Source organism: Pholcus phalangioides, unplaced genomic scaffold, assembly GCF_987345545.1.
Source record: "Pholcus phalangioides strain wild (caught in Gottingen) unplaced genomic scaffold, Ppha-v1.0 ptg000010l_1, whole genome shotgun sequence".
In the NCBI taxonomy this organism is placed as follows: Eukaryota; Metazoa; Arthropoda; class Arachnida; order Araneae; family Pholcidae; genus Pholcus; species Pholcus phalangioides.
Genome location: NW_028301603.1, coordinates 22,756,763 through 22,782,729, shown reverse-complemented (window position 1 = coordinate 22,782,729; position 25,967 = coordinate 22,756,763). Strand labels below are relative to the sequence as shown.

At 35.9% G+C, this 25,967-nt stretch overlaps 1 protein-coding gene and 1 non-coding gene across 3 annotated transcripts in view; one reads left to right on the top strand and one right to left on the bottom strand.

Moving 5' to 3' along the window:
* DCTN4-p62 (dynactin subunit 4) overlaps window positions 1–25,967 on the bottom strand; it is a 124,573-nt gene that overhangs the window by 13,033 nt on the left and 85,573 nt on the right. For both annotated transcript variants that reach the window (XM_089237925.1, XM_089237926.1), the window contains exons 10-12: window positions 20,968–21,022; window positions 18,065–18,163; window positions 8,110–8,207 (exon numbers count right to left, since the gene is read on the bottom strand). In XM_089237925.1, coding sequence (XP_089094051.1) covers window positions 8,110–8,207; window positions 18,065–18,163; window positions 20,968–21,022 — 252 coding nt within the window. The remainder of the gene's footprint in view (window positions 1–8,109; window positions 8,208–18,064; window positions 18,164–20,967; window positions 21,023–25,967) is intronic.
* On the top strand, window positions 19,178–19,249 carry TRNAA-GGC (transfer RNA alanine (anticodon GGC)). The gene has a single exon. It is a non-coding gene; the product is annotated as a tRNA-Ala (tRNA).

Here is a 25,967-nt window from a genome sequence, read left to right as displayed (position 1 = left end):
TGAAGCTAAAATTCGGGACTTGGCAGCTATGTTATTACATAAGGGTGGGCGAACACCAACAAAGCAATGTTACAAGCACCCCCAATGCCCCTCGCTGCGAGGAATTCAAAGCCCATCAGAAAGCATGAAGTGCAGCTTATAAGGTCAAAACTGAGATTCAAAAATTTATTTGATCATAATTTATTATACTTATCAACACCCCTCACCATGAGAAATTAAAATCCTGACAGAGACCATGATGTGCGGCTTATACTGTGGAACTAAAAAAGGCTGTCTACCAAATACCAAAAAAAAAATTCTGTGACTTTTCTGTGACCCTTTCTCATCCGACAAAATGGACAATGCTGGACTGTTTTCTTATATCCATAGTTTCCAAACTGTGAGTAGCAACTCCGTAGGGGGTATAGGTCAATAAAATAGGGGCTCTTAATGAAAGGGGGAATATGAGTGAATTTATAAAATAAAAACATTTGATAAGATTTGTTAAGAAATCAATTTTAATCTTTTGAAACTTACCACAGAGCATGATGATGTCAATGCATATACACACATACAGACATGCTAACATTGGCATGAAGCCTCTCAGTAACGAGCTTCACCACGATGGGGGGGGGGGGAGGACAACCCCTTCAACCACAATAAAAAAACTTTTTTTTTTTTTAAATTTTTAAAAACATTTTAATTTATTGAAGATTTACATACAACACCCCAGAGGAACTGAACCCTAAGGGCTCATAAGCCACATAAGTTGCCTACGGCGCTGCAAAACCATACGCAGCTACAGGTTGTTTGGTTGCTTAAGCCCTCAGTAGATCATACAAGAGATACGACTATCACACACATGGAGATAACAAGAATCATTAACAAGTTAAACAATAGAAAGGCACCAGGAATGGATGGAATTTGTAACAGAACTATCAAAAAACTTCATTCTAAGTTCCCTTCTCTATTCTATATCTTGTTCAATAAATGGGCCAATGCCTGGACATTGGAACCTTTCCGGAACATTTCAAAAATGGCATGCTATTATTATTCCTGAAACAATGGAGGAAGCCCGAAGACCTTGACTCTTACAGACCCATAACATTATTATCGAATGTTGGGAAAATATTTGAACGTATACTCATAAATAGAATGGATTATTTCTTAAACAAACAGAATTGGTTCCATCCGCTACAGTTTTGATTTAGAAAAGGGAAATCGACAGAAAAAAGCAATAGACAACATGATGCAAGAATTAAAACTACAAAAAGAAAAGAGTAATTTCTCAGCTGTGATCCTTCTCGATATCAAGTCAGAATTCGATCTTCGCCATGACCTCATATATAATAGGCTATCATCAATTTCAACAATACCTGATAATTTACTTAAAAGTACTTTAAGTATTTTGGAAAAAAGAAGTATATCTATCATGACAGATAGAGGGCCTGCAACAAAGACACAGAAACCGGGATACCCTCAGGGTTCCTGTAGTGGTCCTTTTTATTGGAATGTTATTATTAACGACCTTCTCAAACATCAATGGCCAGACAATGTATGCCTGCAAGCATATGCTGATGATATCATTCTTATAGTATCAAGCAACACATCAAAATCCATCAATGAAATTGCCACCCGATGTCTAAAAGAAATAGAAGAATGGCTCGAAATTAATCACCTGCAACTTCAAGCCAACAAGATTGCATATTTCTGGCCTTATAGAAAGAAAGAACACCTGAAAATCCAACATGTTAACGAACACATCAAAAGAACACGGAACTTTAAATATCTGGGAATCAATTTTGACGAAAAATTCAACAGGATCTACCACATTGACCAACAAGTACACTGCTCAAAACAATTAGGGGAGCACATGGTTTTAACAAAATTATGCAAAGATGTATACTGATAAGTAAGATAAAATGAATCATCCATAATTTAAAGCCTAGCAGGAAACGGAAGAAGAAAACTTCATATGCAAATCAAAGTTCATGACGTCAAAAACCAGAAAAAGGAGATAAGGGCAGAAATCGGGATGTTGCAGAAACGTCTGTTTTACTGCCGTAACTGTGAAATTCGATTGCGCAGTATTTTTCTTTGAGACAAGGTGACTTGAGGATGTCTCAACAACGTGATTTACCGGAATCCATGGCATGGCGTGTTATAGGCAGACTGGAATCCGGGCAAACACAACGTAGTGTCGCGGATGCTGTTGGAGTCGCCAGAAGTGTTGCTGCAAGGCTGTGGAATCGATTCCAAGAAACAGGAAATGTTAGACGTCGACCAGGGCAAGGTCGGCCACGTGCCACTACAGCAACTGATGACCGGTATATACGGTTAACAGCCCGTCGAAACAGAACAGAGAATGATACGCAGCTGCAAAGACGGTTGCTCTTGGCAACAGGACGAAGGGTGTCCAGCCAAACAGTACGTAATCGGCTTCATGAGGGAGGGCTCTATGCACGTAGGCCAATGGTCTGCATTCCGTTTACCCCACGCCACCATGCGGCCCGAAGAAGATGGGCTGCTGAACATCGAGATTGGGAGCAACATGATTGGAGCCAAGTGCTGTTTACAGACGAGTCCCGATTCAGTCTGGAGTGTGACACCCGACGTGTTCTGGTATGGAGGGACAGGGGCACTCGAAATAACCCCGCATTCGTTCGTGAAAGGTCACAATACAGACCAGCTGGTTGGATGGTATGGGATAGAATCAGCATAGGCGGGCGTACGGACCTGCATATCATTCGGAATGGCACTTTGACGGCCCGAAGGTATGCAGACGAGATACTGCGACCTCATGTCATCCCTTACGCTGGAGCCATTGGAGATTCCTTTGTTTTCCAGGATGATAATGCCCGACCGCATAGAGCTCGTCTGGGGGAGAACATGCTTGAAGCTGAAACAATACAGCGTATGGAATGGCCAGCGTGCTCTCCTGACCTGAATCCAATCGAGCATGTGGCCGCCTGTTACTGTCCGAGACTTGCAGATTGCATTTCTTGAGGAGTGGAACAGTATTCCCCAAAGTCTGATCGATAACCTCATCGCATCCATGGCAAACAGGTGTGCAGCAGTCTTAGCTGTTCGAGGAGACCACACTCCCTATTAAAACTCATGCATCATGTCTAAACAGTACTTTTTTTATCGTTTACATGTAACCAAATTGTTGCCCTAAATCATCTTTTCATGTTTTTTCCATATTTTCAAAGAATTAAAGCTTAATTCCAAATTTTTTAACGTCTTTTTTCTGTATTGCGCATTGATACGCGTGTACTATCATCCATTGTATGCCAATACGTATCATATAATACTACGCATGGTTTTCTTCACTTTTTTGCTTGCTCCCCTATAGTAGTATACTATAGCAGTATACTTAAAGCTCATAAAACACTCCAGTCTTTCTATAGGATTGGATTCAGCAAGTGCAGTATTAACAGACTATTCAGAAATATCTATTATCGAACCATCATCATCCCCCAATTATCCTATAGATCGAGTATTTGGTTTGCAAAATCCCCCCTGCAGAATGAAACGCGAGATGCTGACAGTTCAAAGGCAATACTTACTTTTTGTAACGGTTGCATATAATACTATGCCAACTAATGTGTTACAACTTTCCACTGGAAATTTACCTTTGGGCCTTCAAATAGAAATTATATCGAAAAGAAGCAGACTCCTTCTAGTAAGACACAATGTCATATGTAACGATTTCAGTCTACTAGCATCTGCATACGAAGAAAACATAACCTCATGGCCTCATCATCCAGCCATAGATGTTCAAGATAATCAGCTCATCACTGAAGAAAAAGACATTGCAATTGCCATCAAAATATATTGGGTTGGCTCGAAAACCTCTAATAGAGTTGCTTCGGCTTTTGTCGTCTTTCGCAACAACGTCATCGTACACGAATGGTCACAAAGGCTCCAAGACTTCAACTCTGTTTTTCAGGCAGAATTGTATGCCATTCATCAGAACATTCTCCATATACTGCATGAGAACGAACCTATTCAGATTATATCCGACAGTCTTTCTAGTATTCTCGCGCTTAGACATAATTTTTCTCCCACCCAACTTGTACGACAAATCAGAGCAAATCTAATTGACAAGCCCAACACTTTTATCTCATGGACCAGGGCCCATGTGGGTAATCAAGGGAATGAATTAGCAGACGCACTTGCTAAAACAGCTACTTCATCAGAAAATATGAACTGACGTGATGACTTTCCGAGCTCACCTCAGCATAATATCCGGAAAATAACTGTTTCCTTGATATCTCTGGCTGAGAAAAAAGCCATCTATATCTTTCTAAACCGTCCCAGCCGGGGGCCATTTCCTGAAGTTAAGAGAGGCTACTAACGCCTCTACTTCACGCCTCACGACACAGTGAGTGAAATTAGGAAGGCATGTGTCTCCAGTGGTGTAGATGGTAGCATGCTTGCCCGGTATGCAAGAGGGTCTGGGTTCGAGTCCCGGTGGAGACGTGATGACTTTTCTTTCCGAGCTCACCTCAGCATAATATACGGAAAATAACTGTTTCCTTGAGATACTCTTTACGTTAGAGGTTCCGTAGGAAATATTAACGTGGGTATCTGTCTGGCAGTTCAAGTTCAAGTAGATCATTATCCAATGCAATCCATACCAACATACGCCCTTGCGGGTCGTATATCATAGGCACTGGAACCTAGTGGCTGAGGCCATTTAAGCCCCCCCCCCCCAATAATTTCTGAAAAACTATGCAATGAACCTTCTCTCTCCTACGTACACGGGACGACCAGCAACTTTCAGCACCTCAATGTTTTCTTAATGGTGGAGCCTGTCGTATATATGGATGTCTGGCAACCCTAGAACCCCTATAATTTTGTCATATCGGAGTCTGAGTTCCTTCGGCACCTATGATGAAACTTTCCAACACAAGCCCAACAACACTGGGCGTGGCTATGCAAGTCGAAAACGCATCCTGCAAATGCAAAACTACTGATCGATATTAAGTCGTGTGCACAACAGTCGTGTTGCACTGCGAAGAGGCTCTGTGACACATAGCAATAGTGGGCTTGAAATAGAGCAAAAAACCCGAACAACGTTGAATGGAGTGAAATGTGCAGTTGTTCATCGGTTGAGCAGTTTGTTCCATCAGTTCACCGATCAACTTTGACTGTCGAAATCGGCAGCTTGCCATTGGAATCGAAGCGACTCATTATATAGTTCTGCTCCTGGATGAGGGGCGCTTGCACCCCTGTGATCTTTAAAATGAACGAATTGTTTACAATTTTTTAGGACAGCTTCTCTAACCATTTGAGCAATTGTACATTAAGACCAAGATTTGAAAGTTTAAGGAGGAGTCTATTGTATGGAACTGGAACTTTATCATAGGCTTTAGAAAAATCCAAGATGATATCGGTTTGTAACTTGTTATCAATGGCTTTGGAAAGGTCATGCGTTTTAAGAATGGAGTTTGGAATGTCATCAAGGACTACAGAATGAGGTTTCAATTTTTTTAGTAACTTTAAAATACCTTCTTTAGTGAAAAGGGTGGGATTTGAGTTATGGACAGAATCAATGAATGAGTATTGTGGTGGAGTGAGATCAAAACTGAAAAAACTGAGCAGAATTTTTTATTTGAGATTTTGAGAGAAGCGAGTCCAACAGATTTAGGTCTGAGGAAATTCCAAAATTTGGTAGGATTTGTTTTGAAGTAATTTGGTAAAGAGTGGAATAGGTATTTGGACTTTTGGGTGGAGATGAGGTTCTTCACTCTGAGTGGAGGTCGAAATTGAGGATTTTGGGTGCATTAGATTTGTTGGATTAATAATAATCCAACAATTAATATTCTAATAAAAATGTAATGCAAACATGTAAATATTTTTTAAATGAAAATTCAGTATCATATTTTTGCTCCCAAAAAAATCTTTTAAAATATACATATGCTAAACACTGCACTTATGCAGTGATTTTTAGAACACATAAACTAACCTTAAAATAAAATTTTAACCTAAAAGCAACACATTTTCTTCAAAAACAAACTATTTTCCCCAAAAAACCCATTTTCCCAAAAAAAAAAAAAAAAACCCGGGTTTTTTAGCTTAAGCGGGGGGGGGGGGGGGAATGGGTATCTACCCAGGGAGCAAATTTGACAGCTCTGGTTTTAAGCCCACTATTGCTATGTGTCACAGAGTTAATTTATAGTGTGAAAAAATAAAAATACAAAGATGAGAATTGTTCTGGGCCCTGTCAGTCCCGTCCATGTGGGGGGGGCCATACTGGCAGGGTTGCAGTCTCAGGCCCAGGACAATCACCATCATTGTTTGTTTTTTCATGCTATAAATTTACTAGAGTCCTCATCCTGTGAAAACTATGGCTTGCGAACCCACCAAAGATCCAACAGCCCTGCACCACAATGTGGGGTGAAAGTCATGTCCTTTCTACGGAAAACCAATATTGTTTCCAAGACAACTTCTAACTGTCCTGCCAGTCAACACCCCCCACTCCTCTATGAATTGTCCCTCGATCCTGAGAACACTGTTCTAGGGTAATATAACAGATGTTGAAAGGTCCCCACAACCAAAGAAATAAAAGTTCTTTTTTTGTTCATCCAGGCAAAATAGCTTTTTCCCCACCCATGTCTGCCCCAATGCAGGGTGACTACACATAGTTATTGTTCTTTTCTGTTGGTACGTACAGAGAGAGAGAGAAGGAAAAATATTGAATTCCACAGCTTCTCCAAAATCTAGATTTTAGGGGGAAATCAGAAAAGATCTCTGGAGAACCATAAAAAAATCTGTGACCTTCACTCAAATTTTGTGACTTTTTGAGACTTCCATGACCTTTTTCTCATTCTGTGACTTTTCGGTGATGGTAGACACCCTGTAAAATTTTTAATTTGACCCTGTCGGGATTTTATATATATATGACCCAGACCATTATTTTTAATGTAATTTTACACTGTATTCATTTCATAATACAGTCTATATTCATTATGACAACCCACATTATTGTGACCATTCCATTATAATGACCAGTACTGTATTTCCCTATTTATTGTATGCCATTTATTATCCAATATACCGACCTGCAAAGATCATCCAATCCAATACAATGTCTGAACTCTCAGCTCTGTCCCACCTCTTTAAAAAAAATGAATAAAATTTTTCCTGAAGTGTATTTGACCTTTGATGTTGGAGAATTCGGGATAGTCTGCTTGTGATGGTGAGAGACGCGATCGAAGGTCTGATATGTGTATGTGACTGACCCCGTTTCTCAGAATCAGATTGATGAGAAAGGATATGGAAAGTTCTCACCTTGATACACAAGCATATGTCATTCACTTCACATTCTTAATGATTAAATTTTCTTCAGAGCTAAACTAATAACATAGATACAGCTGATACATGTTTCCATGATGAAAATGAGCACACTTTTAATTAAAGATGTGTAAAAAAACTGTTTAAATTCATTCAATATGGCTGACTGAAATATGTGCAAAGCAATATCACTGAACATTAAATTGCACATACATAAGAGCGTGCATATAGAAGTTATAATTTTATTAAAATTTTTTAACCTGATGTATTTTCATTGCAACTGTTTATAACTGCTTACATTATATATTTTTATACTCTCCAAAAAATACACACTCTCTTAAAAAGCTATTTTTTTCACGCGTTCAATATAACAAACTCCCAGTATAGCATCTCTTTCAAGTGGAATGGGGGTGGGGATTGTTATAATGAGCATTGGCTGCATTTCTATCATTGTATAATATCTCAAAACAAAAATTTATACATAGTTTCAATCATTCATATCTTTATTTAAACTTCAAAATCTCCAATAAAGTGTGTATTATGTGACTTTTTGGTTGTGCAAAGTAGGTCTGGTCCACATTAGCTCAGATAGTGCTTGTATCTGTCACTATAGGTGCCCCCCCCCCCTCCTTAATCAAAGAAAAATAGGTGTGTCTTTGGCAAATTTATGTAAAGATATGTTTGTGTATTCTAGCTTTTTAATATTAAGATTAGGAATGAGATATGTGATATTGCAACATTTCTTGTGTATATGACATCTTAAATGTGTATCTTCAGAAGTTTCAGTAAAGAATATTAAAGAATGTATTCAATTGTTTTCATACATACTCCGGATCATCATCAAAAGAATGTGCATCACTGGTATCATCAAATTCTGCAGTATCATCCCTGGCAGACATGATGAATTCATTTGATGGCAGTAACACCTGAAAGAAAAAGTGTGTGTGTGTGTGTGTGTGCTTTTTTTTATTTTTAATTCAAAAATATATGTATGCATAACAATAATTATAATACAGCGAAACCTGTGTGCAACGATAAACCTACCTATAACGATATTTCCTTTGGTCTTGGCAGAATTTCTATTTAATAGGGAATAGCATAAGTGCTCAAACTGTCTACAACGATAACCTGCCTATCCCAGGACGATTTATTCATTAGAACAAACTTAAAAACTATTAGAGAAGTAGATCAATTATAAACACTGAAATGTTGCTAGCACATTGTCTCTGGAGGCTTTTTGGGCATTCAAAGATTTAGTAAAAATATGTAGAATGAGTATGGAGTAACTGTCAAATTATCATCAAAATATTTGTGAAAAAAATAAAAATGGTATGAACAGCAGGGAAAAAATCAACATGGGCTGTCACAGCATGCTTTTAATATTGATGTAAGGATGGCCACCAAGAAGAACATAATTCACCTGTTATGGTTAATATACAACGATTAACATAAACATGCACAGTGAGCATGTGTAATATAGTTTTAGCACTATATATCTTCTCTAGTTTCTCTGTCCCTTGGTGTGAATCTAATATTCTGAAAGGGAAAAATTATTTAAAGAACAAGAGACACCTCCATTCTCCATACACTGAAACCTCACTACAACGATACTCCATATAACAATAAATATCTCTACAATGATAATTTTTTTCAAGCCTTGTTTGGAAATGTCTACAGTAGCCACGTATCATTCAGGGCTCCCACTCAAAAAATGAGAAAAAGTAGGAAAACGCAGGACTAAAAAGTAGGATGGAGGAGGGTAACCCCCCTTAGACAACATAATCATAGCATAATGGAAAAAAATCTCTAAAAAATATATATATTTTGCAAAAAAAAATTTCAAATTAAAAAAAAAAAAAAAAAAATTTGAATTAACTTTTTTTTTTCATTCCACTATTTCAGTTTCCTATAAGATTGACTCAAGCCAAAGCAAAATGACAAATGACTTGGTTACAAAACCAATTTTTGGCCAAAACAATATACTAGCAACCACAGATAATTCTTTGCTGTCTCTCCTCATATATATTATTCTTTTTTCGGAGTCTTCCAAAGTGCAGAGCTTGTCAACTCTCTTCGACAAGGCACAGCATATTTTGAAGACGTACGTTTTTTAAGAATGACGCTCCTTCGAGACCACTTTCAAAAGCACAGTGCAAAATGTGTAGATTACAAGATCCGATGTAAATAAGGCAAGGTGAACCTTTTTTACTGCATAGTCCAACATTTTTTAAAGGGATTTGTTCACATTTTACTGTTCAATGCCAGTGTAATTATTTTTGACAAATGCAAATTGCACTTCCATTTCAAGCTCTTTGCTGAGCATTGTAAATATTGTTTATGCCTCTTCATGCCTTAAAAATACAGAAAACAACTGAATGTAATTGGGTAGCATCAGAATCATCAAACCTAGAATAGGCCTATGTATCCAACTGCTTTGAAATGCAAACTGTTGTTTCACTTATTTGCACCGTAATTTTGAATGTTAGTTACCGTGAAGTAATAAATACAAAATTATTTTTCCATCCAGACAGAAGTTTTTAATGGCTACTATACTTGTTGAACCCTCAAACTAAGCACATGAAAAATTAATCAACCAAATGGTCCACATAACCCCCCCCCCACCCCCAAATAACCTTAAAAATGATAAAACTTCTGCCTTGGCAGAATCATTAATTGCATTCTTCAACATTTGTAATATTTGGCAATATATCAATGATTTCCTGCTCAATTAAAATCAATTACACAAATTTTGTCGATAGGATTTGGTAAAAAAGTAGGAAAAGTAGGACAAAAACTAGAAAGTAGAACAAAACCGAGAAAGTAGGACAAAAGTAGGATAATTTACCAAAAAGTAGGAAAAGTAGGATGAGTGGGAGCCCTGATCATTATATCAAGGTTTCACTGTATAAACCTCAACAACCCTCTAAAAAATCATCGAGATCTAACTACCTTAACTAACAGCCGTATGCACGGCACATCATTTAACCGACCAGTGAGTGACAGGTGGGGGAAGTTAAGTCATGATGAACGCAAGATGCATTAACAGGGGATCAGTTAAACAACCTGTAAGTTAACCGATGATTGTTCGATGCTGATTCATCAATGAAGATCACATGTTGCACTTCTCTTTTCTTTTACTGCTGTGAGTGTTTTTTAAACAAAAGATAGAGAACATTCGTGGCATAATGCTATTCATGTTTCTGTTATCTGTAGTTTTATTTTATTGAAAACAGCAACAATTTAAAGTGAGTTCAAACTCTGGTAAAGCTGCACATATGTGTACTATATAGCTAAAAAAATTGTTGTCTGCCATGTGAAAAAACAACAAGCCAGATTGACTTCTGGAAAAGGTAGAGGAGGCTGATTATGATTCTCAAGCAGTTGATAAGATATGTAAAGCTTTAATTTATCAGTTATCTATTTCTTTTTACTCAAATTATTTAGAAAAATTGAAGTATCTAAGTGTGATACATGATACTCCTCAGTGATTATTCGACAATAATAATCCAAACATCCTGAAGCCAGGCCACTGGCAAGGATTTTTTGCAGGCCTATTCAAAGAAACTTCTAGTGTAAAAAAAATAAAAATAACAATGATTCACACTGAGCCAAGGGCAGAAGTCCTGTCGGCTGTGAGGGCTGAAGTTCTGTCAGCCATCCCTCTTTCGCCAGTGACAATACTTGTGTTACATAGCAAATTGTAAATGCTGAAAACAAATTAATGTTTGACGATTTTATGAAAGAAAAGAATTTCTTTTTTCAGTATGGGAATAAAAATAAGTTTTTCTTTTACTCAAAAGCAGAGATTTATTTATGTATAGGCCTATTCAATGATGCTCTCAAACTCTGAACTTCACTTGCTGTAAACATACTATAATACAGTAAAACGTGTATAAAACGGAAAGTCAAGAGACTAATTATTTTCTGTTTCAGAGATGCACATAGAAATATGCTGTGATTTATTTCTATCTTTTTTTTTTTTTGAGAACATCACCCTAACTTCTATAAATGCACAAGTGTTAAACAGAGCCATGCATATTATTATTTTGAATTTTTCATGTTTTTTTGTTTCATTTTTTCTGTTTCAAACAACTATACATTTGAAATTTCATATTTAAAAAATTTACAAATAGTTAAACTTAAATATAAAGCATTCTCCTGAATAGCAATAGAATGAACACTAATTTTAATCAAAAATTAAATTTTTTAAATACAGTGAAACCTCGATATAATGATATTCTGTGGACCAAGAAAAATATATATATTATTGTATCAAGAGGCAAAATTGTTCTTACTTGTGATCAAATTTATGCTGTAGTTGTCATCTTTTCTACATCGACATTATTAATAGCATCAGAAAATGTGCTTTTATGTATTTATTGACCGCAAAAAATCTTAATTTATTAGAAAAATTCACTAAGATGCACTGCCCCTGTAAAGTTTAACATATTGCACTTTTGTGTCTTACACAGAAAGTAGCAGTAACTTCCTTTAGCTTTCTGTGATTTTTTTAGTGCAAGATGTTGATGTAATCAGATGCCTTTAGAAGAAGGAAAACAAGTGATGAGAGCAAGTTAAAATTAAATTCAAAACAATTTTGAGCAAAATATAAAAAAAACATTTTTTATAGTGATTTCAGATATCTAAAAATATGGTTATAGAGGGATTTATCATAGTAAAGGATATCGTTATAAAGTATCGTAGTAACAAGGTTCACTACATTTAAAATAAAAATTGAGGAATTGCATACCTTTTTAAAAAAACAATGACAATGAGATCAACAACCAATAATGTTTGTGGAAGGAAAAAAAGGTTCTACATATCTGTAACACTTTAATTTTGCTTTTTCATGCCTCTGCTAACTCAATTTTCGAATTCAAATGCAATATGCATGTCTTGTTGCTGGTAGCCATGTCTACACTGAATGAAAATCTCTGCAGTAGCTAAAACACGGTATCATTAAATTGTGAACAATAATTCAGTCTCCCTCACGTACTACTCTCCCAAAATTATCAAACTTTTTCCAAGAAATAGGAGTGTTTTCTAATAAGTCATCATTTCCATCATAAATGAAATGCTAAATATAGCTAACTTTTACTAAATTTTGAATAGTAAATCTGCTTAATAGTAATCCTCTAAAGCCTAAATAGTAATCCTCTAAAGCCTAAATAGTAATCCTCTAAAGCCTAAATAGTAATCCTCTAAAGCCTAAATAGTAATCCTCCAAAGCCTAAATAGTAATCCTCTAAAGCCTAAATGATAATCCTCTAAAGCCTAAATGATAATCCTCTAAAGCCCAACTCCCAGAACCAGTTCAGATAGATAAGCATCCATCGTTTTTCCAAGAAATGAAAGAGTTTACCTAACTAAAAGGGGGATCAGAACGACTTAACTTTCCTCCCATCCAAAGGACAAAAACATGCACTTGGCCAAAAATTCTTTCCATTTTAGCAGATTTTGTACCTACAAATAGACTAATTATGCTCTTTGTTTCCACATTAGACAGTTTCCGTCTTATAGAGGCTTCCTATTATACAGAAACCATTAATTATTCACAAGACCATATTTATTTCGTTTAAGACAGGTTTTCATCTCATACAGTGTGTGTCTTAGACAGGTTTCACTGTATCAGCATTATTTGTAAACAATACCAATTGGGGATGGGAAGAGAGAGAATATGTTATTTTCATCAGTGAAATCATTATTTGTAAGTGTGCAATTACTATTCAAAATTAGTATAGAAAAAAAATTGTATTCTGCAAAGAGTGTTATGTAACTTTTTCTAATACATGCATATGCATGGTAGTAGATGCTATTTATTGTTCACAGACGTGCCAACTTTTGGAATCCAGAAATCTAGAGATTCTCCCGAGGGGGTACCCCCTCCCCGACACTCATAAACTCGATCAAAAACAAAATTCACAATTTTAATCAATTAAGGAACAGTCCCATCCTCCCCCCCCCCCCTAGGCAGGTTCTGCATTGCCCCTGAGCAAAATATAATGCCATGTAAGTCTTTCCATGCAGAATATAGAGAAATCACATCTACATATACCGCTCATAAAACATAAGTGTTTCCTTTCGTGGATGCTATCAGTGATTGATAATCTTGGGTATATGAACTCTTAAAAGCTTTATATATTTAGCTTTATATAGCTTAAAGTTTTATATTTTCTTTCTGAAGACATATTAATCGCAGGAAACAATTAAAAACTTCAAAATACAAAGCTGCTGGTGAAAAAACTTGTGTTTACCGCACGGCTGTTAATGGAATACAATAACGATTATACAGGAATTTTGGCAGCCAAGGTCATGCCCCTGATAAATGATTTCTGATAAACGCTACGTAAACAAAGTCACATCTTTGCCAGTTGCTTAAATGTGGTCACCAAGACTTTTTTTACGACTGCTCGATGGAAATGCCCACGCCAGTCTTCTATGGGTGATTTCCACATTGAGGAGACGACGACGGCAGCCATTGACATCACGACAAAGTGAAAGCTCACATAAAATCTAATTAGACAAGTATCTTACTACCACGTCACTTGGGTGCTAATTTCTTAATACTGTACTTCATTACAATTTGATCAAATCAAGAAATCCTGTGAATCAAACATTTTACAGTCACCACTTTTGAGGAAATAGGTGCTTTCCACCTTCAACAGAAGCAATTTAGCTAAAGAGAGTTGCTTATAAAAATTATGCCTTCCCTCATTCTATCAAGATATTTATGAGTAAAATAAATATTAATTTTAGTTTATTGAAAATCTGATTGATTTCTTCAAAATTTTCACAAAAAATGGCAATTTTGATTTTTTATTAAAATTGGTGAACTGCCAACAGGTTCATGTATTTGAAACACTCCAATTCATTTTTGCATTGAAAAGCTGAACTAGCCAAATTTTAGAGCAAGACTTTGAAGGGAGGAAAAAGCAATATATATATATATATTCAAAATATTCAGAAATGCATAATTTTTTTTATAGTTACACACATTTTTCAACGATACAAAATATATACAGTACTGATAGCTGTCTAGTATTCAAATATATGATGCAATTGTGTAGTATAACTACATCTGTAGTTAAACTGTACGTCTACATTATACAGTCATGTCGGAATAGTATACTACACTGGTGAAATAAATTAAGAGAATTTGCATATTTTATCGAATTTCATGAAAAGAACTGAACTGAATGTAAAACCACTGCTTCTAGACCAAAATGCAAACCTTGTATGTCAAATACGTAAGCGTACACGTGTGTGTAGGCGGAGCCAGTAGAGAAACAGGCTTTATAAGTTCGCTTAAGTTAAGACGCATTTCGTTCACTAGCACACCTCGGCGAATTTCTTGGTGTTATTTTGCAGCAATCGGTTAATTTCAAATTGTAACAGTAAAAATGAGTAACCACCAACGTTTAGATGATGGAATGAGGTGGCGAATTGTGGGAAGGCTAGAAGCAGGCCAATCTCAAGTCCAGATTTGTAGAGAGTTCAATTTAACGCCCAGCGTCGTGTGTAACTTATGGAAACAGTTCCAGGATACAGGATCCATCGATTCTCGCCGTACGTTCATATGGAGAGAACCAGGGGCCCGCTACCTACCCTCCAATGTCCGCGAAATAGACCGTTATGGCGGAGGAGGTTTAATGGTCTGGGCAGGCATCATGTTGGATGGCTGCACACCTCTCTGTGTCTTTGAAAGAGGCACTGTGACTGGTGTGAGGTATAAGGATGAGGTCTTGGAGCCCTGTGTTCGCCTTTCCAGGGGTGCAGTTGGCCCCGAGTTCATTTTAATGGACGATAACGCGAGGCTACATAGAGCTCTTCTGCTCGACGATTTTCTAGAGAGTGAGGATATTCGCCGGATGGATTGGCCAGCCAGATCTCCAGACCTTAACCCTATAGAGTATGTCTGGGACGCTCTGGGGAGGGCAATTGCAACTCCCCTCCGGGAACCATCCAGGGAATGAAAACAGCATTGCTGAACGAGTGGGACCAATTGCCACAGGAAATGATATACTGCCTTATTTCAAGTATGAAATCACGCTGCGAGACCTGTATATCTGTAAGAGGGGACCATACCCCCTATTAACCCATTTTTTTGTTTATTCTGCAACCGCTGTTTCATACCTTCCGACTCCAACGAGTGTTTTACTCACGATCATGTGTGTGTGTGTATTACAATTATTGAATGGTGATTTGTTTTGTATTGTATCAATGTATGTACATATTAAATTTCATTAAAATCAGTACAGTAGTTCTAGAGATAATCGACCAAGTCTGCAAATTCTCTTAATTTCTTACACCAGTGTAGTATACTGTTCCAACATATGACATTAGCCATAGGGAGAGAGACATTAGCAAAAGAATCAAAGATATGACAAACAGATGAAGAGAAATTATGTTGTATGTGAAATTTAATGGAGTTGCTTTCTAAAATAAACATCTAAAAACTTTAATCAGTGTATGAACTTCACGTATGAAAAGTACTGGGGAAAAAATTTAACACATTCATCAAATGTTTTCCTTCAATAAATTAAAGGTTGTTTAATATATTTAAATTACCAAATGAACAGGAAAAAAAAAAGAATTCACAGACAGTGAGATAGAATTCAAGTTAAAAAAGGAAAAAGAAGAAATGAAATTTAAATTCCTTTATTTATTTATTTTTCTGGTAATTCCATGCCTGCAAAATTAACTTTGGATAACCAAAAAAAGTAATATGAATTTCAATTCATTCAACTATGAAGTATCCAAGAAAGAAACTGAAAAAACTAGTACAAATGTTACAAAAAAAATTACCAAACAAAAAAATAAGTCAGTGAAATTAAATTAGAATTAAGAAAACAATGTATAAAAACATTTGAAATCTGCAAAATTGACTGACCAACAGAAACAAGAAAAAAAAATATGAATTCATAGTTCACGAATAAAAATTTGTAGCAGTGGTTAAATTTCGACAAAAAAAACAGCAGTTAACTGGGCGTTTAGGCAGAGAGAATACCATTTTTCAGATAACTGGGTGAGGAAATGTTAAAACGTTGGTTAACTGCTGACCGTACATACAGCTGTTATGGCTAAAAAAGGTTACTCTAATTACTTTATTGTTTTAGGAGGTTTTTTTTAATAATTCTCTAAAAAGAAAGAAATTATTTAACAACCATATTAAATATGTGTTACAAGTATAACATTGTAAGTTTAAATGCAATCAACATGTATTCTCAGTAGGAATTTTTGTATTAAAATGCAGATGTTTTTGACGTAACTTGTTTATAACATGATCAAAACTGTCTATCTTAATCAAAACTGATCTAAATCAGTATGTTAAATTTAATGTCAGCTGTAAAAATGTCATACCTTTTTACTGCTGTCTATTGGTCTTTCTATTTATTGTTCAGAAACATTACATTTTTACAGAACATGGGAGAAAAAGCTTTTTTAGTAGCTTGAAAAAAATTGTCACTTCCCACCTCTGAAAATGTGAAAATCCTGAAAGTCCATTTTAGAGCAGCAAAATTGGTGTTTCAGGCTTTTGACACCTTGTATGAAAGAGCGGCTGTCTCATAAACTTTTCCACACTAGTCTATTTAAGATGGTCACACTTTTTGCTTACTGAGGGCACTATTTACTGTCTGGAGCAGCAGCACTTCAAATGAGCTAAAAATTTTCTATAAGTTTTCAATTTTTTTATACTCTGAAACAAATTGTTGAAAAATGGGAGAGAATTTCGGAACAATCAACACGATGTTTGGCAATTCAGCACTCATTATTTGGCAAGACTGGCGATCTGACTCGGTATTTGGCAATTTAACACTTGTTATTCGGCAACATTGGCAATTTAACACTTGTTATTCGGCAACATTGGCAATTTAACGCTCGTTATTCTGCAAAGTTTCTAACTTAGCATTCGTAATTCAGCAGACATGTTCAATTGCAAGATCACGGATATTATCGGGGTCTCGCGATGGAAAGCCGGATAGTTTAAATAAGGTGATAGTTTAAGTACAGTGGAATAAAACATGCTCTTCTCGAAAAGAATCGTTTCGCGGAAAGCAGGAACAAAAATTTTTTGCCGTGCTTTTCGAAATTCCGGGCATACCGAAGCAAAATTCGCTATTTGGAACAGAAAAATATGAAAATACACTATTGGAGCAGGATGGAGCAAGATGTTAATTTTGGCCTAACAGAGTTCCCACCCCTGCATTTTGCACAAATAACGATCATTTTTGCAAGGGAACCTTGGGGGCAAAACACATTTATTTGATTGGAAAAATTTGTACAGAAACATCAGCAGGTTGCGGATATCAGAGAGAATACAACATGCTAATGTAAAAAGCTATGCAAGCACTCAAAGTACCTGCTCAAAGTGGCACCTGAGGGTACTGTTGCACAACTGACACTGGCACAGGGTCCCGTTCACAGAGACCTGTATTTAATCTTGTCAGCAGGAACAAGTTCCTCCACTGGGTCCATTGGTGTGTCGTAGACGATTTCAGGTTGCCAAAGATGAAGTAGTCAAGTGAATACATGTCCAGGGAGCATGCCAGTTCATGCTACAGGTCCACTATGGCCGATCCACCACCCCAGATATGGTGTTGCTTGCTTGGCAGTTCTTCCATTGCCAATGTCGTTTCCTACTAAATAATGGTCTTGGGACCCACAGTTCAATTGCTAAAGTTATTTGTTGTGACGTATACGATTAATCCTAAATGTTTGTCAGTGGATTTCTAAACTTACCCTCTTTAACACAACTTGTAACAAATGTTAAAACAAAACTTACATCAGCAAAACTCTCATCTTTACTCCTTTTATAAGGTAGGAATGTGATGTGTGCCATATGAGGAGTAGGATTGCACAGAGTTAACTCAAATTTACATTCCTGAAATGGAAAGATTATGTATAACAAACATATAGTGCATTTTCTTAATACATTGGGAATTCTACAAGTGCATAAGCAAGGTCTTGAAATTATCTTATTTAACAGTTTTATATATGCATAGAAACATTACTGATACATTGTTGCAAATTTTTACAAAATAAGTTTAAAGTTATAAATTTATAAGTTTTGCAGTTTGTAATTAAATTTAATACAGCATGAATGAAAAATTTTAGATATCTTATGAAGAATTTCGAAAATTCATTAGAAAGTGAATGATATACAGAGAACATAGGCTTATGTAATTTTTTTATCGATTTTATGACGATTTATTTCATTTAAAGTTTTCATTGTGCAATTAGCTTAGAAAAACACCACCAATCTCTAGAAATTTTGCTCGTCATCATTCAACATGCAGACGTGCCAACTTTTGGAATCCAGAAATTCTCCCGAAGGGAGGTACCCCCCCCCCCCCCCCGGAACTCACAGACTCAATCAAAAATTATTATTTTTTAAATCAATTAAGAAAAATACAAGATATACAGAAGACTGGATGTTGTGAAGATATTTAGTATTTGAGATGTTAATTTTTTAAGGAAGGTCATATATATAGCCCTCTGGTGGCTCGTCGTCCATGAGCTATTAGCTGATCGGTTTCACCGTCCATTGCATGGTTCCGTTCGGCATATACACTCTCTAGCGAAGGAAAATCTCTATCTCCTCAGTAGCTTAGTGGTCAGAGCACTCGTCCGGCAATCGAGGGACCCGGGTTCGACTCCCGGTAGAGGCAGAGATGAGTTTTTTCCTTCCTTAAAAAATTAACATCTCAAATACTAAATATCTTCACAACATCCAGTCTTCTGTATATCTTGTATTAACAAGTGGAGAGCGACATTCATGTCATATATATAGCCCTCTGGTGGCTCGTCGTCCATGAGCTATTAGCTGATCGGTTTCACCGTCCATTGCATGGTTCCGTTCGGCATATATACGCTCTAGTGAAGGAAAATCTCTATCTCCTCTGTAGCTTAGTGGTCAGAGCACTCGTCCGGCAATCGAGGGGCCCGGGTTCGACTCCCGGTAGAGGCAGAGATGAGTTTTTTCCTTCCTTAAAAAATTAACATCTCAAATACTAAATATCTTCACAACATCCAGTCTTCTGTATATCTTGTATTAACAAGTGGAGAGCGACATTCATGTCATTCATAATTAAGAAAAAGTTCCATTCCCCCCCCCCTCCCCCGAAGCAGAATATAATTTCATGTCAGTTTTTCCCTGCAGAATAGAGAAATCACATCTACATATACTGCTCATAAAACATAAGTGTTTACTTTCGTGGATGCTATCAGTGATTGGTATTGTATCTTGGTATTCAGTATCTTGGGTATATGAACTCTTAAAAGCTTTATATAGCTTAAAGTTTTATATTTTCTTTCTGAAGACATATTAATCGAAGGAAACAATTAAAAACTTCAAAATGCAAAGCTGCTGATGAAAAAACTTGTGTTTACCGCACGGCTGTTAATGGAATACAATAACGATTATACAGGAATTTCGGCAACCAAGGTCATGCCCATGATAAATGATTGCCGATAAACGCTACATAAACAAAGTCACGTCTTTGCCAGTTGCTTAAATGCGGTCACCAAGACTTTTTTACGGCTGCTCGATGGGAATGACCATCCTCTATGGGTGTTTCCCTAACGATGACGGCAGTCATTGACATCACGACTATGTGAAAGCTCGCATAAAATCTAATTTTCTGCAAAAATCCGGAGAGCGGGAGAAAGGATAAAAAATCTGGAGTCTCCCGCCTAAATCTGGAAAGTTGGCAGGTCTGAACATGCTTTTGAATTAGCATAATTTTTCTACAGAACAGTGATTGGATGCTTTTAGAACAGTTGTGTTCACTGCGATTACAACAGATGTCATACTGTCATCTATATTGAAATACAACAGTGATGCTTTGCTTTTTTTGCCACGTATATGTTCATTGATGTCATGAGTCAACCAACATGAAAATAACAATTAGAAGTTAAATTTGGAGTGTTTGAAAAAACAAGTAATGCTGAAAAAATAAACTGGGTGAAGCATGTGTCTCTTTTGACTATAATCATACACAAACATTGGCAGAAAAATCTCACTTCAAATAATGATATTGAAAAGAATCTGTACGAAAAATCAGTTAAAGACAAAAAATATAAATCTTAATGTAAAGTTTTAACACTAGCAGTGCTTTAAAGTACCAATTTTTTAAACCCTGTTACATTCCTTACATACATTGTTGGCTGTTGGTATTTTTAAGTATAAAGGATAAAGGCTGTATAACAACTTTACGATTACTAGATAATAGCACACATGTGGAATTAGTTTTTTGTAAATACTGCATCCTAATTAGGTTAGATGCTTTGCCCCTGTAAAAATGTTCACTGTATTGCACTTAAACACTGTTTTCACAAAATGTTTTCTAATAAATGTATAAAATAAATCATGATGTTCTTTGTCGTTAAATTATTCATTATTATTCAACATATTTAAATTGGTATTTTTTATTTTTATTGTAAGTGTTTAGTGCTGATGAACCTTTAAAAAAAATAATGTTAATTAAATCATTCTGCTACATAATTCTTTGAAAAAAATATTTGTTTTTAAGCTTTAATTAAAGCTAAAATGACCTACCAAAAAATTTCCATGATAATTATTTAACTTTTTCATAATATGGTACTGAAAAAGGGTTCTCATTCCAAACTTCTCTAAAATAATTACATGATTAAATCACTGTGTTTGAATTGATACTGATACTTTACCTTTCCACACAGCAATGGAGAAACTGACTTCACTCGAATTTCTGGAATATGGTAGCTGGAGAATATTATGGAATGATAAATTTTAACAATTTATGAATATATAAAATTATAAATATCACTTATATAGAATAAAATTGTATACACAGAAAAACAATGGCATTAAAGAAACCATGAAATTTTTTTGTTTTTATTACAACCATTACATCAACATTAACTCGAACATCATCAAGACCATTTTAAGACCTTTTCAGTATGAAAAAATCATCGGATATAAAATGCTATGCTCGCCTAAAGTACCAAAGGATGTTTAGAGGTGTCGTGAGTTTGATACCCAGTTTGTCCTTCCAAACTTTCCTGACACAGGGGTACAACAAAAAAAAAAAACAGTGACGTGACCGCAGAAAAAATTGCTACCACAGGGAGTCCCTTCTCGCAGTGTTAGCACACCAACCTCTCAATGAGTATAGAAAACAACAAGCCTGCCATTCAGAATCGGCATTAAATTGTAGGTCCCGGTCTAATTAGCCCTTGTGTGCAGAAAATGACAGTGGTGTGACAAAAATGATCAAATGATTAAAATGCTATGCATGAAGTTATTTCACATGACTAAAAAATTCAAAAAATTAAGGAAGCTTTGTTTCCACTGTTGTCTAAAAACCCCTTTCTCCAACATGTGCATCCAAAATTTTGAGTTTTGATCAACTCTTGAGAAAAGCATTGATAATTTTCCTGTCTTTCCAAATGATGCACACATTAGAATTCATTTGACTGAGTTGAATTACACTGTTCAACAGTGAACATTTTAAACAGGTGAAAATGTCTGTCCTTAATAGATCTCGGGTCGCTGAACACAAAAATCATGCTTAAAATTGCCCCTTGGCTCAGGTTTCTGAGTAATTTCACTGTTTACATTTTACATATAATGCTAAGGGGAATACAAAAGTATGAATAACAGTTAACAAACTTTCCTTTTTATATACACCGTCTTTTTGCCGGGGGAATGTCTGGTGCATCTCTCTGGATCATCCAGCAAAAATTTGCTAACATTGAAACTGACCACATTCCTTTGTAATACTGTTCCATTGCAGAAATGTCCTGCTGGAATAGCTTTCCTTTTTCATCACTGAAATTGCCACAATTTGTGGGGAAGATGTGAATGCAAGAAGTGCATTCTTAGTGATATGTTGCATCCAATTTTCTCAACGACACATATAAGTTCTCCCACTATGTCTTTGTAATTTTCAGCATGAAGGTTGCCCAAAAATTGTGTACTAGCATTCCGGAAACAATGCCAGGCATGTAGCTCATCAGGACTAAGATAGAATTCAAACTGTGTGTCTTGCAAAAATTTGCGTATCTGGGAACCTATAAATACTCCCTATTTTACCTTTTCTGTACTTAGACGTGGAAACATTTGGCGTAAGTATTCAAATGAACATTCATTCTTGTTAACTGCCTTCTCAAATACCTTCATGAGTCCCAGTTTTATGTGCAAGGGTGGTAGGACAATGTTGCTAGAATTCACTAGAGGTTTGTTTGGAACGTTTTTAGTGCCAGGTAACAAAGCTATTTGTAAAGGGCATGCCTCGTGTGGCCAATCCCCGGACATATATAGCAACAGTACTCTGTGTACCTACCTTGTAGAATAAGCAAGGATAGCAATGATAGCAACACAATTGCTATCATTTTAAAATCACCACATACTAACCACTTATGCTGATTGTAATTTATAAGATTCAGAAGGCGTCGACACATGGGATATGTTTGAGCCTAACCTAGGGCTGCATAAGCAACAGGGATTATGATATTTCATTACTATTATGCAATAGCACAGCCTTCAGGCTTGTTTTTCATGCATCTATAAACAGTCGCCAATCGTCTGCTTTGTACAGAATGTTCAGTTTCAGCATCAAACCTTCAACATTATTGCAAAATACCAAGTCATCATCACTGCTGAAAAATTTTGACAGTTCTTTTTGACGATTGCGAAGTGTAAATACTCTAACTATATCCACCAGGAGGTTCCACTGCTGCAATCTGGATGCGAAGAGATCAGCTTTATTCTTTGGCAGTTCTAAATCCTTAATCAGGTAATGAAGTTCACATTGTGTGATTCGGTGTATGATATGGGAGATACTTGTCGGTTGAAATGATGGATCTACATCATTGTTGCTTGGAACACTTTCTAACACATCAAGTTCACTTCGATCATCCTCCATATCACTATCAGTCGAAATGTTATAGTAGGGGATTGGGGGCTGGCAATCCTTCTCCGTGGACTACTGGGCGAATGACAGATGGTATCACAGGGTATTCAATCTTTTTTGCCTGGTATTAATTCCTTTCTTCAAGCATGGTACTATGCAAAAATAACAATCAGTGTTATGGTTTGTCAGTTCACGTCAAACGACCACACCAAAATGCATGGAAACTTTTTCCCAAGCATTCAATATTCAGGGTAGATGAACAAGTCATACAACAAATGTGGGGACCCCTTATTTATTCTGGTCTCTGATGGAAAACCCCAAGTACAGTACATATACTTTTTCCCTGCAGAAATTAATTGCAGCTTCCTGGGACCAAAAATCTGCATATATAGCAAAAGTTGTCCAGCGAATTTATACAGGAGCAGGGTATTACTTCACATTCGGACCACAAAATTTATGTAAAATGTTCAAAGTCACTAATTAAACAAATAAAAAAAAATCAGCAACAACGGATCAATATGAACTTTGCCACGTACAAGACTGAGGCTGTTAGATGGAATTGGTTTTAACCACTAGATCGCATGATTCATGAGATGAAGGATAAAAGCGATGCCAGCGAGTCAATGGCAGCTTTATCAACAATGACAGTGCCTATTTCTCTTTTTTTTTTCCTTATTTTTTATTTTATTTCACATATCATAATTATAACATCCCATAGTGAAATGTAAACAGTGAGATTTCCCAAAACATTAATTTTTTTTTTTAGCAGTGTTATCAGCATATGCTCACTTTATATATATATATATATGAGAATCTTCCTTTCCTTTTTCCATCCATCACATACCTCTTTCAGTTCGATATGTACTTCACAAACATTCTTCTGAAAACATTTGTTAAAAGTTCCGTAGAGAAATCTTTATTTAAGGAACTAGGTGCATTCGTGGTTATAGACTGGAGCTGAAAGGAGTTGGGTATGCAAAATATGAGGACTGCATTTTGTCAATTGATATAAGCTTGCAACAGCTCAAATATTAATATTCTGGATATTTGGATGTTGCAGGTCCATTTTATGGTAGAATTCTCCCCCCCCCCCCCCGTTTAGGTATCAAAGAAATCCATTGAGAACATGCTAGTCATTTTAAAGATTAATTTAATGACGCTAGGTAGTTTTTCCTTATGATGAAATTAATAATAGGTTGTAAAATGAAATAAAAATGAAAATTATTTATCAAAAATATTATGATATATATTAACATAAAAATTTAAATTATTATAGTGCAGGTGCCATAGGCTGAGTTTGCAAAATATGAGGACTGGCAACTATGCTCAGATTCTTAATCCTGACACCATAAATAATGAAGAAAATTGTGTGGCTGGCAGCTGGAATGGTCCATTTAAATCCCCTCCCCGCTTCCTATTGTGAGCATGCGCGCCTAGCCATTCAGTGTGCTTAAGAGTCAGTGGGCATGTGATGTCTCCTCAGCACATAAAAATATAATGTTTAACAAATACAGCAGTTAAATATCTGTCTTCAAGAGATAAGGGAGGTTACAGTCGATAAAGATCATTTTCACATTTGAGAGATCAACAAACATAACCAACATAAACGTATAATTTCTGATTTTTTGACTAACTTTTCAAATTTCTTACACCTCATGAGCACTGAAAATGAAATGTATAAATTGTTAATTTATACATTAATAACATTATACATTATACATTAATACATAATTACTGTGCAATGGTAGAAATTCTTTTTTTTTGTAGAAATTCAATTATAGCTGACAGAAAGTAATGATTATGACTTACATTTTTAGTAACTACTAGACAAATGTTACCTTACCTCCATGAATCACATTAATTATATCTGCCGAGTGGCACTCTTTATTTACAAAATATGTTAAAAATACCTTCGGAAGTCATACATAATATGAAGAGAAGGATGCTGTCCATCAAATGAACTGAGGGTAAATTCAATGCAGTGGGCTGTGACTGAACACTAGAACAATCACAGATCCAATCTTTTGCAGTGACTGGAGGCTTGATTCGCATCACTAAAAACAAATGACAATGGGGGAGTACGTGCTTCACAGCATTTACACCAGTGCATTTGCTGAAGAATCTAGTTCGCGATGCTTACTTAATATTAAAGAAAATGGAGAGTCTTAAGTGCATACAAAAAAATTACCAATTTTTTTTTAAAGTAAAAAGCTATCCGATCCTATAAAAAAACCGATATTTCACAAATTTAAAGATACTCTTGCAACAAAAATAAAAATCCTTCCAACAAGAACTTGCAAGATACAACAAACATAACTATTTTCCAAAAATCATTTATGTTGGCTTCTCAGCGCGGATTTGACACAAAAATATTAGCATCATATGAAATATTGGACTACTGCAAATATCTTTTTGACAAAGAAGTATTCCACAGAAAATCTCCAAAATCACAACTAGCCCTTGACATTCAAAACAATCAGGAGTATGGTACAAACTCTCAGCAAGACATTATAGCTTTAAATACTCCAAACATTTATATTGTTGATGGTATGGCACTTGTCCATCAAATCCAATTAAAAAAGTTTATTACATTTGGTAATTTTGCTAAGGTGTTCCACATAAATTCTTGAAGTCTGATGTGAAAAGAATAGCTATAGTGTTTGATAGATATGATGATATTTCAATAAAACTTTTGGAGTCAAACTTACGGAGTAAAGGTAAAACTATTAAAAAAATCCTAATTTCAAGACATTAGACAAAAATTCCAACAGATTGTAACAGCTTTCTTTTCAA